The 14240-nt window shown below is 43.1% G+C and overlaps 1 protein-coding gene across 1 annotated transcript in view; it reads left to right on the top strand.

Moving 5' to 3' along the window:
• The window catches only part of LOC126295335 (E3 ubiquitin-protein ligase MIB2), a 370711-nt gene that overhangs the window by 92099 nt on the left and 264372 nt on the right, over positions 1-14240 (top strand). The window contains exon 6 of the mRNA XM_049987804.1: positions 4468-4634. Coding sequence (XP_049843761.1) covers positions 4468-4634 — 167 coding nt within the window. The remainder of the gene's footprint in view (positions 1-4467; positions 4635-14240) is intronic.

Raw genomic sequence — 14240 nt, 5'->3', positions numbered from 1 at the left:
TACATTTAGTGTTACCCTGTGTATCCAGTCAATTTGCAATAAAAAAAAAAATTTTAAACTGTAATTTAAAAATTCGGAAAGTAAAAAATGTATTTTTTCTACAAACATTTTTATTTCATATAATGAAACGAAACTGTATTTAACATACAATTTGATACTCAAGCTATTTTTCTGCATGGTCACTACTCAAGTTTAGGCACTTGTCATACTGGCTTACCAGTTTTCTATGCCTTCTGCATACTGAGTTGCTACCAAATTGTGGAACCACTGATTCATGGCTTCTTTATGTTCATTATAAGTTCTGTACTGTTGTCCACTGAAAAACATCTTTCAGTTGGGAAATAAATGATAATCACTTGCTGGTAAGTCCGGACTGTATGGCAGATGTCGAAACGTCACTGAAGTGAATCCTGTATCGCTGGTGCTGCGTGCAGACGTGCATTATCATTAAGGAGATGACTCCACTGGTTATCATTCTGCTCCACTTTGTTTTTAATAGTGAAGCAAAGTAATTGAATTTTTAATAGTGAATCATGTCACAGTAGGCCACTGCAGTCCACTAATTTTGAAATGCCCGTCGTCTTAGATTTTTGTTTCAATTCTCACTTTGAGTCTCAATCAGCCACCACTGAGAGCTGGCCTGAACGATCTCTGTTGTGAATATTCTTCCATCTACCATTAAACATGATATGCCACTTCTGAACTGCCACTTCATTCGTGCCATTACCGTAAACGTCAGTTATTCGTCTATAAATTTTGAGAAGTCAGAGTTTTTGTGCATTTAAAAAATCGATAATACTGTGCACCTCACACTTAGCTGGATCGTCAATTTTGTCTCACATTTTAAAGCTGGCACTAAACTGAAGCAGATGTGTATTGAGGTCAGCACTCAGTTGACAGTGTAACAGTGGGAGGTGGAGGTGAGGGGGTCATGGAGGTGGGGCGACACGGTCATGTGTCAAGACGTTCTGTACTTTCTGACTTACCCTCGTATATTTCAGATGTTGTCAGTCTGGGAGCAGTCTGCATTGTGTGAAAACTCAAGAAAGCTGCACAACCCAAGGTCACTAAAAAAAGCGTTTTACTGGATGACCGGTTTTGTCAGAGCTGTGCTGTCCCCACTGGACCTGCAAGAGGATGAACAGTAGTTGATAGAATATTTTACAATCATGATATTACAACTTGTTAAACTGTCTTGTTACATGAACTATAGACTTCCAACATACTTTATACTTTAAATTTTTTTTACAGTATATTGTCTAGCAGTGTTGCAAATTGCTTCACATTGCATATGCATTTACTACTACTGTGAAGATTACTGCATATTGGGGCGCGCGCGCGCGCGCTGCGCGCGCGCACGCACACACACACACACACCCACACACACATATCCATCCGCACACACACATATCCATCCGCACATATACAGACACAACCTTCTGGGTTACAGGACTGGAGTAGGTGGTGATGGTGGGAGGGTGCATGGGACAGGTTACACAGGGGGCGGTTACAAGGGTAGGAGCCAGAGGGTAGGGAAGGTGGTTTGGGGATTTCATAGGGATGAACCGAGAGGTTGCGGAGGTTAAGTGGATGGCGGAAAGACACCTTCATGAAATCCTCCATATCCATTGTGGAGCGACTTGCAACACTGATGTACAATATGCTGTAAAACAAATTTAAAGCATTAAGTATGTTATAACAATGTAGGTTATATAAAAAGACATTTTATGGTGATGTAATATCATTAAACTTCCTGGCAGATTAAAATGGTGTGCCAGACTGAGATGCGAACTCTGAACCTTTGCCTTTCCCAGGCAAGTGTTCGACCTACGATATCTTTTCTTCCAGGAGTGCTAGTTCTGCAAGGTTAGCAGGTGAGCTTCTGTGAACTTTGGAAGGTAGGAGACGAGGTACTGGTGGAAGTAAAGCTGTGAGGACAGATTGTGAGTTGCGCTCGGTTGGTAGAGTACTAGCCCACAAAAGGCAAGGGTCCCGAGTTAGAGTCTCGGTCAGGCATACAGTTTTACTCTGCCAGGAAGTCTCAAATCAGCACACACTCTGCTGCAGAATGAAAATTTAATTCTTGTAACATTGTGATCGTAAAATATTTTCGTATCAACTTCTGTTCATCCTCATGCAGATCTGATGACTGTGTTGCTCTGTCGAAACTAGTTATTCCATAAAATGCTGTTTTAGCTATCTTGGCTGAAGTTTCCTTCAGATTGTATGTAACTTAAGGCTTTCATTTTCATTCTTTAATCTCTGGCACTAGTGATAAGTCTTGTACATTTCAAAATTTTGTAACTAGTAGATACCTTTTTTTTTTCCCCCCCCCAGAGAATGTAAAATAATCTGCAATAAAGTTATTTCATCAAAGTATATCAGTTCCAAAGACAAATGAAACATTCCAGTTTTGCTTCATAAATACTTCTAGTTTCACTTCAGTAATATTAATTCACTGGATTTTTTTTCTCAGTAGATTAGGTCTAATTAAACTGCATTTATATGTTATGAAAATTGAAGGGGAAGGGGGAGAAAGGGAACGGAAGGGACGGAACAAAGTCAGCTGCATCGGGACCTTGTTGAATCAGTGGCAATGAGTTAAAATGCGTGCCGGACTGGGATTTGAACCTGGAATATCCTTCCTACTAGGCAATTGCGCTAACCTGTGCACCATCCAAACAGTGTGTTCATCACAAATGTGCAAACTATCATGCGACTGCCTAGCTGACTCACATTCCCACCTAGTGCAACCTATCTGCAGCTAATATCATTAATTTCTTCCTTTACCTGTCCTTCCTCCTCCCTCGCCCTTCAGTTTACGTTATGTGTATCACAGCTGTGGATCCTGCATGACTGTACAAACACCAGGCATTTGTATAATATTTATCTATTTTCAGGCTGAATCATCACATAGAAATATTTAAGTTTTAAATAATAACTTCTAGCTGATTTATTCTAGTCGTAGATTACAACATACGCCATGTAAAAACGTAAAGGGGGAGTAGGTCATCAAACAGGCCAACCTGGAGCAGGAGAGGTACCACAGGACATATTAGTCTGTACTGTCTATATTTTTACAAATAAATTCATTAAACTTTGCCAGCATGACCAGGAAGGATTCAGGATTCACACTCAAAGCAGTGGAAGTTCGAACACATAACAAAATAATTTTTTTACATGTGAAATTTCATCATTTTTTTCACTTACTTTTGGCTGCATTTGTTGCTATACGTACACTTTTCTTCATAAGTAAGACACATTCTTCGATTAATTTTGCACAGCATATGCACTTACAGGTGCATGCAATTGTAGAATTTATTTAATTTATAAAAAAAAATTGAATGAGCTGCTGTATTTTAAACTTCATGTTTAGAAAAACCTCAAATTTTATAGTTAATTATCTCAGTTTTTACCACAGTGTTAATAGATTTGGAAAATTTCCGAGTTTTGCACTAAGGCGTTTGTGTTTAATAAGCAGTGCAAGATTCATCAAAAACTTTCTCTTACGTATGAAGGAAAATGTCCCTATAGCAACAAATGAAATTTCACACATAAAAATAATTTATTTTGTTATGTTTTTGAACTTTCACTGCTATGAATGTGAATCGTGAATCCTTCCTGGTCATGCTGACAAAGTTTTATGAATTTATTTGCAAAGTTATATACAGTGGAAATTAATATGTCCTGTGGTTACTCTCCTGCTCCAAGTCGGCCCGTTTGACGTCCTACCCCCCCTTATGTCAAGTAATAACATTCAGTTTTGTGTAAGTGTGGCCAAACGTGGACACACTCTGATGGAGACTTGCCATAGACTGATAATATTCCATTACAAACATTATTTTGTTTATTGTCATACACTGTTAAAATAATCATTAAAGGCAGTCGAGTGCAACTTCTGTCATCTTCTTGCAGTGTGCGACTGTCAGCCTGGTGAGAATTTCACCTGTTGGAGAAAACCTGTCCATGCAGCACAGAAAGCTGCTGTTGGCTCTCACTCAGTGGCTGTGTTGCTGTTATAAGGAAAACAAACAAGCATACACAAAACACATTTTGCAGTCTTTTCATTTTAAATTACTGCTGCTGTAATTCCATTAATCAACACAAACTGAGTATTAAATGTGGCTCCATCCCACTGCTCGGTCACCCTCCCTCCGATCCTTTCTCCCCTCGCCACCTTTCCACGACACAGGTCCCGTCGAGCTGCAGGACAGTGTAGCCGCACAAGAGTGTGTTTTCAGTTAACTCTGCAAAAGAGTTCCTTCCAAAGCTCGGCAACATTTTCTGTCTCCTATACGTGCCTGGCTATGACCCAACTGTATTGTAGATTGTTACTTTTACTCCTTCTGTTATTTATAGACGACTGAGGACTTTCCAGTACTGTATTTGGTTGAGAGGTATGAGTAGCACTTTTATGTTAATTACTCGTATGTAATAGTGGTTAATTTTGTTTGTCAATTTCAACAGGAGCTGTGGTAGGCATTTGCCGTTCGAGTCCAAACGGTGGTACTGTAGTGGCCCCGAGGCGACACCTGACATTCAATGTCGGCGAGCGTGTCAAGGTCACGTTGGATGTGGCCTCCCTTAAGCAGCTGCAGGAAGGCCATGGAGGATGGAATCCACGCATGGCCAATGTGAGTAGTGATATATATCTAAAAACACACACACACACACACACACACACACACACACACACACACACACACACAACCAATACACACTAAGTGATCAAAAGTATCCAGACACCTGGCTGAAAATGACTTAAAAGTTCATGGCACCCTCCATCGGTAATGCTGGAATTCAGTACTGTCCCACCCTTAGCTTTGATGACAACTTCCACTCTCGCAGATCAATCAGATGCTGGAAGATTTCTTGGGGAATGGCAGCCCATTATTCATGGGGTGCTGCACTGAGAAGAAGTATTGATGGCAGTTGGTTGAGGCCTGACACGAAGTCGGTGTTCCAAAACGTCCCAGGATTCAGGTCAGGACTCTGTTCAGGCCAGTCCATTAAAGGGATGTTACTGTCGTGTAACCACTCCGCCACAGGACGTGCATTATGAACAGGTGTCCGATCGTGTTCAAAAATGCAATCGCCATCCCTGAATTGCTCTTCAACAGTGGGAAGCAAGAATGTGCTTAAAAATTCAGTGTAAGCCTGTGCTATCATAGTGCCATGCAAAACGACAAGGGTGCAAGCCCCATCCACGAAAAACCCGACCACACCATAACACCACTGCCTCCAAATTTTACTGTCGGCACTACACACGCTGGCAGATGACATTCACTGAGCATTCGCCATACCCACACCCTGCCATCAGATTGTCACATTGTGTACCATGATTTGTCACTCCAGACAACGTTTATCCACTGTTCAATCGTCCAACATTTACGTTGCTTACACCAAGCGAGGGGTCATTTGGCGTTTACTGGCATGACATGTGGCTTATGAGCAGCCACTCGACCGTGTAATCCAAGTTTTCTCACCTGGCTAATTGGCATAGTACTTGCAGTGGATCCTGATGGAATATGGAACTCCTGTGTGATGGTGTCGATAGATGTGTGCCTATTACACTTTACGACCCTCTTCAACTGTTGGTGGTCTCTGTCTGTCAGCAGATGAGGTTGGCCTGTACTCTTTTGTGCTGGTTGTGTCACTTCATGTTTCCACTTCCCCCTACCACATTGGTAACAGTGGACATAGGTATGTTTAGGAGTGTGGAAATCTCACGTTCAGATGTATGGCACAAGTGACACCCAATCACCTGACCACATTCGAAGTCCGTGAGATCCACGGAGCGCCCCATTCTGCTCTCTCACGATGTCTAATGACTACTGAGGTTGTTGATACGGAGTACCTGGCAGTAGGTGGCAGCACAATGCATCTAATATGAAAAATGTGTGTTTTTGGGGGGTGTCTGGATACTTTTGTTCATATGTGTACGTACGTACGTATCTACCTACCTACCTACCTACCTACCTACCTACCTATCTACCTATCTACCTTCCTTCCTTCCTACCTACCTACCTACCTTAACTCCTTTCTGTTTGGTGAGTTAGTTGTTGGCCTTACTTGTTACTGTTTGGTGAGCTGCAACCTGTATTCCATACTGTTCAGTGAGATGTGCAGTGTCGCCATAGTATTCTGAAGTTTAGTTTTATCTCAGGCAGTGACTTTAGATTATTATACTGCTTGACTTCAGTTACTGGATGATTGTGAGTGCAGCAATCTTGTCAGTGGTATAACTGGGGGGGGGGGGGGGGGGGGGGGTGCAGGGGTATAGTCTGCACCAGGTATCAGCTCTGTAGGGCGACAAAACTTGCTATATTCAAAAGTTGTAAAGATAATTTTGTTTTTTGTCATTATGTCCCTGACACTTAACAGGAGCAGGTGGGCAACTAAAAAGCTCGTGGACTGGCCTAACCCTTTTGCATCCATACGCGCATTTTTTCCACTAAAATAGTGTATGTGTTTTATTTTTCAGTTCTTTTCTCACACTTGATACTGACGTTTCGTAGAACTGCCGAGAGAATACTTCCGTTCATCTACGCTCTCTTCTGAGCACCAGATTGGACTGGCAGTGTATTTCTCTGACTGCAGAAAATTACAATGTGCCGTTGATATTATGTGCTGTTTCTGTTGTTTGGAATGGTGAGCTTTATTCTCTTTCTTGGCAGCTAATAGTTTTGAATGAAGCATCTTGCCACAGAGGCCTGTTGCGGCAAGCAACGGGCTGATGAGTAGTATTCCTTTACTGCATTGTTGTGTGAGCCATTCATAAACAGCTAAACACGGATTTTTTTTTTTTTTTTTTTTTTTTTTTTCCTGACCTTCCATTTTCCTAACTCGCTGTCAGTTTGGGTTGCATACTGTTGAGTAACATTGCCCTTTTTTATCCCATAATTACTTGCTTCTCACCATTTTACTCAGCAGCAGGGGCTTTCTGCAAAGTTCCTCGGTTCAAAGTATCTAAAATTTCAAGTGTCTGTTAGAGGCCTAGTGTAACGTGTTTCCTTTTAGGGGCCGTGGTATTGAATTGTAAAGAAAGTGTTAATTTCAAATATGTACAGCATTGTTAAATATCGTAATTAACTAAAAACATTTTTGCACTGCTAATTCATTGTTGTGCTCAACACTTCTGTCTGGCTTTCAAGATTTTAAACATGGCTGAAACAGCAACTGTTGAAATTCTTCATGGTAAATGATGACAGCCAAAACAGTTGCAGGATAAAGATTTATTAAAATTCTTGACCACAGTTTCTGTATATCTAAATATACCTTCATCAGAAGTAAAATACACTAAAATCACATCCTGCAATGGAGATTAATAAAACAATTGTGCCAAAGGCGTCGTCAGTAGTTAAAGCATCATCTACATTTATACAGCACGATTACAGACAGGGTCGATGCGAATGCAGTTTAGCATCAGTACTTCACCTACAAACTATCGTGACGAGAGTCTGAAAGCCCTAGGGTAGATAGTTTCGCCGAGAGAGGGCACTTGTGGTATGTGTCAGACACTCATGCACATTAAAATCCACGGACACATATACATCCGCATCAAAATTATTAAAAATTGTGCTAATTCAAACCTTCTGTCTTAATGAATAAAACATATCAGAACCATTTAAAAACATCTACGTAAAATAGGAAATATGAAACCAATTTACTTGTGACCAATTTACCTGTGTCCTAGTGTCAAACTGATGAAGCTTGCACTACGGAACACATCTAACGAGAGAGGACACTAGTGTAATGAGCGATAATCTCTCATAACTTAAACGGTGAAATACATACTAGCGAAAACAACCAAAATGCTAAAGTAAAATGAAACCATCTGTCGTTGTGTGGTTAATTGACTGTTATGTTTTTATTCATGCGCATGTATCTGTATCCATGGATTTTAATGTGCGCGAGTGTCTGGCACATAAACAAGTGCCCTTTCTCGGCGGAACTATCTGCCCTAGGGCTTTCACACCCTCATCACGATAGTTCGTAGGTGAAGTACTGATGCTAAGCTGTGTTCGCATCGACCCTCTGTCCGTAATCGTGTTGTATAAATGGAGATGATGTTTTAACTACTGACGACACCTTTGGCACATTGTTTTATTAATCTCCATTGCATGATGTAATTTTAGTAAGTGACTAAAAGGTTTTGAATTAAAAACAAAGATTCCAAGCAGGAAAGCGCCGGTAGATAGGTACAATAAATAAAACACACACATACACACACACACACACACACACACACACACACACACACACACACACACACAGAATTTCTAGCTTTTGCAACCGACAGTTGCTTCTTCAGGAAAGAGGGAAGGAGAGGGAAAGACAAAAGGATGTGGGTTTTAAGGGAGAGGGTAAGGAGTCATTCCAATCCCGGGAGCGGAGAGACTTACCTTTGGGGGAAAAAAGGACAGGTATATACCCACGCGGAAGTGTGGAGACAAAGATGATGTTGAATGACAGGTGAGGTATGAGTGGTGGCAACTTGAAATTAGTGGAGATTGAGGCCTGGTGGATAACGAGAAGAGAGGATATATTGAAGGGCAAGTTCCCATCTCCGGAGTTCGGATAGGTTGGTGTTGGTGGGAAGTATCCAGATAACTCGGACAGTGTAACACTGTGCCAAGATGTGCTGGCCGTGCACCAAGGCATGTTTAGCCACAGGGTGATCCTCATTACCAACAAACGCTGTCTGCCTGCGTTATATATATATATATATATATATATATATATATATATATAATTGTTGGGTTCAAATTAATGACGATGTAAATAAAACAGAAAGAAACTTCCACATGGGAAAAATATATTAAAAATAAAGATTCCAAGACTTACCAAGCGGGAAAGCACCGGCAGACAGGCACATGAACAAAACACACAAACACACACACAGAATTACGAGCTTTCGCAACTGGCAGTTGCTTCGTCAGGAAAGAGGGAAGGAGAGGGAAAAATGAAAGGATGTGGGTTTTAAGGGAGAGGGTAAGGAGTCATTCCAATCCCGGGAGTGGAAAGACTTCCCTTAGGGGAAAAAAAGGACAGGTGTACACTCGCGCGCGCGCGCACACACACACACACACACACACACACACACACACACACACACACACACACATATCCATCCGCACACGGTATGTGCGGATGGATATGTGTGTGTGTGTGTGTGTGTGTGTGTGTGCCAGTGTACACCTGTCCTTTTTTTCCCCTAAGGGAAGTCTTTCCGCTCCCGGGATTGGAATGACTCCTTACCCTCTCCCTTAAAACCCACATCCTTTCATTTTTCCCTCTCCTTCCCTCTTTCCTGACGAAGCAACTGCCAGTTGCGAAAGCTCGTAATTCTGTGTGTGTGTTTGTGTGTTTTGTTCATGTGCCTGTCTGCCGGCGCTTTCCCGCTTGGTATATATATATATAAAAAATAGAAGTTCTCGGTAAATGATGACGGACAAAACAGTTGCAGGATAAAAATTTATTCGGATAAATTTTTATCCTGCAACTGTTTTGTCCGTCATCATTTACCGAGAACTTCTATTTTGGCTGGATTACCAAGGCCGGATGACTGATGGCCATTTTACTGACCGTTTAGTGTACTTCCGCAACAAGTTTGATAATGTGTAGTACTTTACACAAGTATGTGCCACGTAAACATATTGTCTCTTTGTACTGCGTGGACTTTCACATCGCTTGGGCACTGCCTAGGCTTTCAGATTGCTTGCGCACTGCCTCTGACTAGCTTCTGAACCTTTTTTTGTTTGTACTGTAATCGTGGACCCAAGTTGTCAACGAGGCACTGTCCAGGCTGGTGGCAGCTCCGTGATGGTGTGGGCTGTGTTTGCATGTCGAACAGATTTGCAGAACTGTAGACCTATATCTCTAACGTCGATCAGTTGTAGAATTTTGGAACACGTATTATGTTAGAGTATAATGCCTTTTCTGGAGACTAGAAATCTACTCTGTAGGAATCAACAAGTTGATCATGTGAAACCCACCTCACGCTATTTGTCCACGAGACTCAGGGCCATAGACACGGGTTCTCAGGTGGATGCCGTGTTTCTTGACTTCTGCAAGGCGTTTGATACAGTTCCCTGCAGTCGTTTAATGAACAAAGTATATAGCATATGGACTATCAGACCAATTGTGTGATTGGATTGAAGAGTTCCTAGATAACAGTACACAGCATGTCATTCTCATTGGAGAGAAGTCTTCCGAAGTAAGAGTATTTCAGGTGTGCTGCAGGGGAGTGTCGTAGGACCATTGCTATTCACAATATACATAAATGACTTTGTGGATAACATCGGAAGCTCACTGAGGCTTTTTGCGGATGATGCTGTAGTATATCGAGAGGTTGTAACAATGGAAAATTGTACTGAAATGCAGGAGGATCTGCAGCGAATTGACGCATGGTGCAGGGAATGGCAATTGAATCTCAATGTAGACAAGTGTAATGTGCTGCGAATACATTGAAAGAAAGATCCCTTATCATTTAGCTACAATATAGCAGGTCAGCAAATGGAAGCAGTTAATTCCATAAATTATCCGGGAGTACGCATTAGGAGTGATTTGAAACGGAATGATCATATAAAGTTGATCGTCGGTAAAGCAAATGCCAGACTGAGATTCATTGGAAGAATCCTAAGGAAATGCAATCCGAAAACAAAGGAAGGAGGTTACAGTACGCTTGTTTGCCCACTGCTCGAATACTGCTCAGCAGTGTGGGATCCATACCAGATAGGGTTGATAGAAGATTCAAATGGTTCAAATGGCCCTGAGCTCTATGGGACTTAACAGCTGAGGTTATCAGTCCCCTTGATAGAAGAGATAGAGAGGATACAACGGAGAGCAGCGCGGGTCGTTACAGGATCATCTAGTTATCGCGATTGCGTTACGGAGATGATAGATAAACTCCAGTGGAAGACTCTGCAGGAGAGACGCTCAGTAGCTCGGTAAGGGCTTTTGTTGAAGTTTCGAGATCATACCTTCACCGAGGAGTCAAGCAGTATATTGCTCCCTCCTATGTACACTCCTGGAAATGGAAAAAAGAACACATTGACACCGGTGTGTCAGACCCACCATACTTGCTCTGGACACTGCGAGAGGGCTGTACAAGCAATGATCACACGCACGGCACAGCGGACACACCAGGAACCGAGGTGTTGGCCGTCGAATGGCGCTAGCTGCGCAGCATTTGTGCATCACCGCCGTCAGTGTCAGCCAGTTTGCCGTGGCATACGGAGCTCCATCGCAGTCTTTAACACTGGTAGCATGCCGCGACAGCGTGGACGTGAACCGTATGTGCAGTTGACGGACTTTGAGCGAGGGCGTATAGTGGGCATGCGGGAGGCCAGGTGGACGTACCGCCGAATTGCTCAACACGTGGGGCGTGAGGTCTCCACAGTACATCGATGTTGTCACCAGTGGTCGGCGGATGGTGCACGTGCCCGTCGACCTGGGACCGGACCGCAGCAACGCACGGATGCACGCCAAGACCATAGGATCCTACGCAGTGCCGTAGGGGACCGCACCGCCACTTCCCAGCAAATTAGGGACTCTGTTGCTCCTGGGGTATCGGCGAGGACCATTCGCAACCGTCTCCATGAAGCTGGGCTACGGTCCTGCACACCGTTAGTCCGTCTTCCGCTCACGCCCAAACATCGTGCAGCCCGCCTCCAGTGGTGTCGCGACAGGCGTGAATGGAGGGACGAATGGAGACGAATGGAGACGTGTCGTCTTCAGCGATGAGAGTTGCTTCTGCCTTGGTGCCAATGATGGTCGTATGCGTGTTTGGCGCCGTGCAGGTGAGCGCCACAATCAGGACTGCATACGACCGAGGCACACAGGGCCAACACCCGGCATCATGGTGTGGGGAGCAATCTCCTACACTGGCCGTACACCTCTGGTGATCGTCGAGGGGACACTGAATAGTGCACGGTACATCCAAACTGTCATCGAACCCATCGTTCTACCATTCCTAGACCGGCAAGGGAACTTGCTGTTCCAACAAGACAATGCACGTCCACATGTATCCCGTGCCACCCAACGTGCTCTAGAAGGTGTAAGTCAACTACCCTGGCCAGCAAGATCTCCGGATCTGTCCCCCATTGAGCATGTTTGGGACTGGATGAAGCGTCGTCTCACGCGGTCGTGCAGAACGCAGCACGAACGCTGGTCCAACTGAGGCGCCAGGTGGAAATGGCATGGCAAGCCGTTTCACAGGACTACATCCAGCATCTCTATGATCGTCTCCATGGGAGAATAGCAGCCTGCATTGCTGCGAAAGGTGGATATACACTGTACTAGTGCCGACATTGTGCATGCTCTGTTGCCTGTGTCTATGTGCCTGTGGTTCTGTCAGTGTGATCATGTGATGTATCTGACCCCAGGAATGTGTCAATAAAGTTTCCCCTTCCTGGGACAATGAATTCACGATGTTCTTATTTCAATTTCCAGGAGTGTATATCTCGCGAAGAGACCATGAGGATAAAATGAGAGAGATTAGAGCCCACGCAGAGGCATACTGACAATCTTTATTTCCACAAACAACACAAGACTGTAATAGAAGGGACAACCGATAGAGGTACTCAGGGTATCCTCCGCCATACACCGTCAGGTGATTTGCGGAATGTGGATGTAGATGTAGACGTAGATGTAGATGTAGATGTAGATGAAGATGGTGAAGCACTACAGGAAAGCCGCTGGCACCACTCTTTGCTTTCTAGGCATCTTTCAAACAGTGGGAGATTCGAAATAAGCGAAAATGAACGTATGTCACAAAGTAGCCCCTACAGTCACAAAGTAACTCCATTTTACGGTATCTTAAAATAAGGCTTTCACATGTTGGAAGTTCATGAGTGAGGAGACATTGGAGGAACAGGAGAAGTTGTTGGGGGGTTGATGGTGGTGGTGGTGGTGGTGGTGGTGGTGGTGGTGAGTAAAAGAGTGCACTCGCAAAGGGTAGGCAGATGGGTCAAACATCAGTTTAGTACAAAATAAAATCCTAAAACAAACATTTTTAAACCAAATGGCAGTAGAGATGATTTTACTGGCCATCCAGACACAAGTGATTATTGCCTATCTGTGCTTCACAAGTGGGTGTCGGCTATCTGTGCTAGTTATTTATTCACTGACATACCTGTGATGTTACTATTATGGAATGTGTATTATGTTTTTGTGTGTGGAAAGGGTAGACTGCTACTCACCGCATAGAAAGGGGGTTGAGCCGTAGGCTTTTCACTGTGCCTGTTTGCGACAGTGCACCACCTGTGTGTGATGAGTAGCGATGTATTCTTTCTATATTTTTGTCAATCCATCCTGGATCTTGATTGTTTTATTGTAATGTGTATTACTTTCATGCTAGTTTGGAAGTAATTTACACTTGCACTCACTAAATAGTGAAAGCACTGAATTTGTGAAAGGTGCACATATAAAAATGAAAACTAGGCTGGCTTAATAAGGTAGTATACACATCCACGTCCATCCCCCCAAACCCCGCCATGCCCCTACACACACACACACACACACACACACACACACACACACTGCTGAATGCAGGTACCAGGATGATAGTTGGCAGTGGGATATGGTTGCAGTGCAACTGTCTTACCTCTGGTTTGTGTTGCAATTGGTTATACATTTCTTGAAAGCTCACGTCTTCATGCATCGGATAGTTATTCTGGAAACTAATAGTATGAAGGATAATGCGAAATGAACTTGACCACACAATAGATGAATTTTAAAAGTAACTCATCCCATTTTATTTGCATTGTAACCCATGATGGACGGAGCAAGTAGGACAAAAAAGCAGACTAACACTAGTAAAAAGGGCATTCCTGGTCAAGAAAAGTTGATTAGTATCAAATGTAGGCTTTAATTTGAGCAAGAAATTTGAGATGGGGTGCTACAGAAGAAAAAAAGTTGGATTGACGGCTAAAGTACGACACAAGGAGGTTCTCTGCAGAATTGGTGAGGAAAAAGAATGTGTGGAAAACACCGACCAGAATAAGGGAAAGGATAATAGGACAAGTGTTTCAGATGTTAGGGAATCACTGCCATCATACTAGATGGAGCTGTTGAGGGCAAAACTGTGGGGGAAGACAGAGATTGGAATACATCCAGCAAAAAATTGGGCAGGCTGAGTCAGACCAGTCAACAGACTGATTCCTAAAAAATAATCCACATTGTTGATGGCCAGTTCCAGTTTTAATACTGTACAGGTAAAGAAATGTGAATATCAT

The sequence above is a fragment of the Schistocerca gregaria genome, chromosome 11, assembly GCF_023897955.1.
Source record: "Schistocerca gregaria isolate iqSchGreg1 chromosome 11, iqSchGreg1.2, whole genome shotgun sequence".
NCBI lineage: Eukaryota > Metazoa > Arthropoda > Insecta > Orthoptera > Acrididae > Schistocerca > Schistocerca gregaria.
Note: the sequence above shows the minus strand (reverse complement) of the source record. Positions and strands in the feature narration are given on the sequence as shown.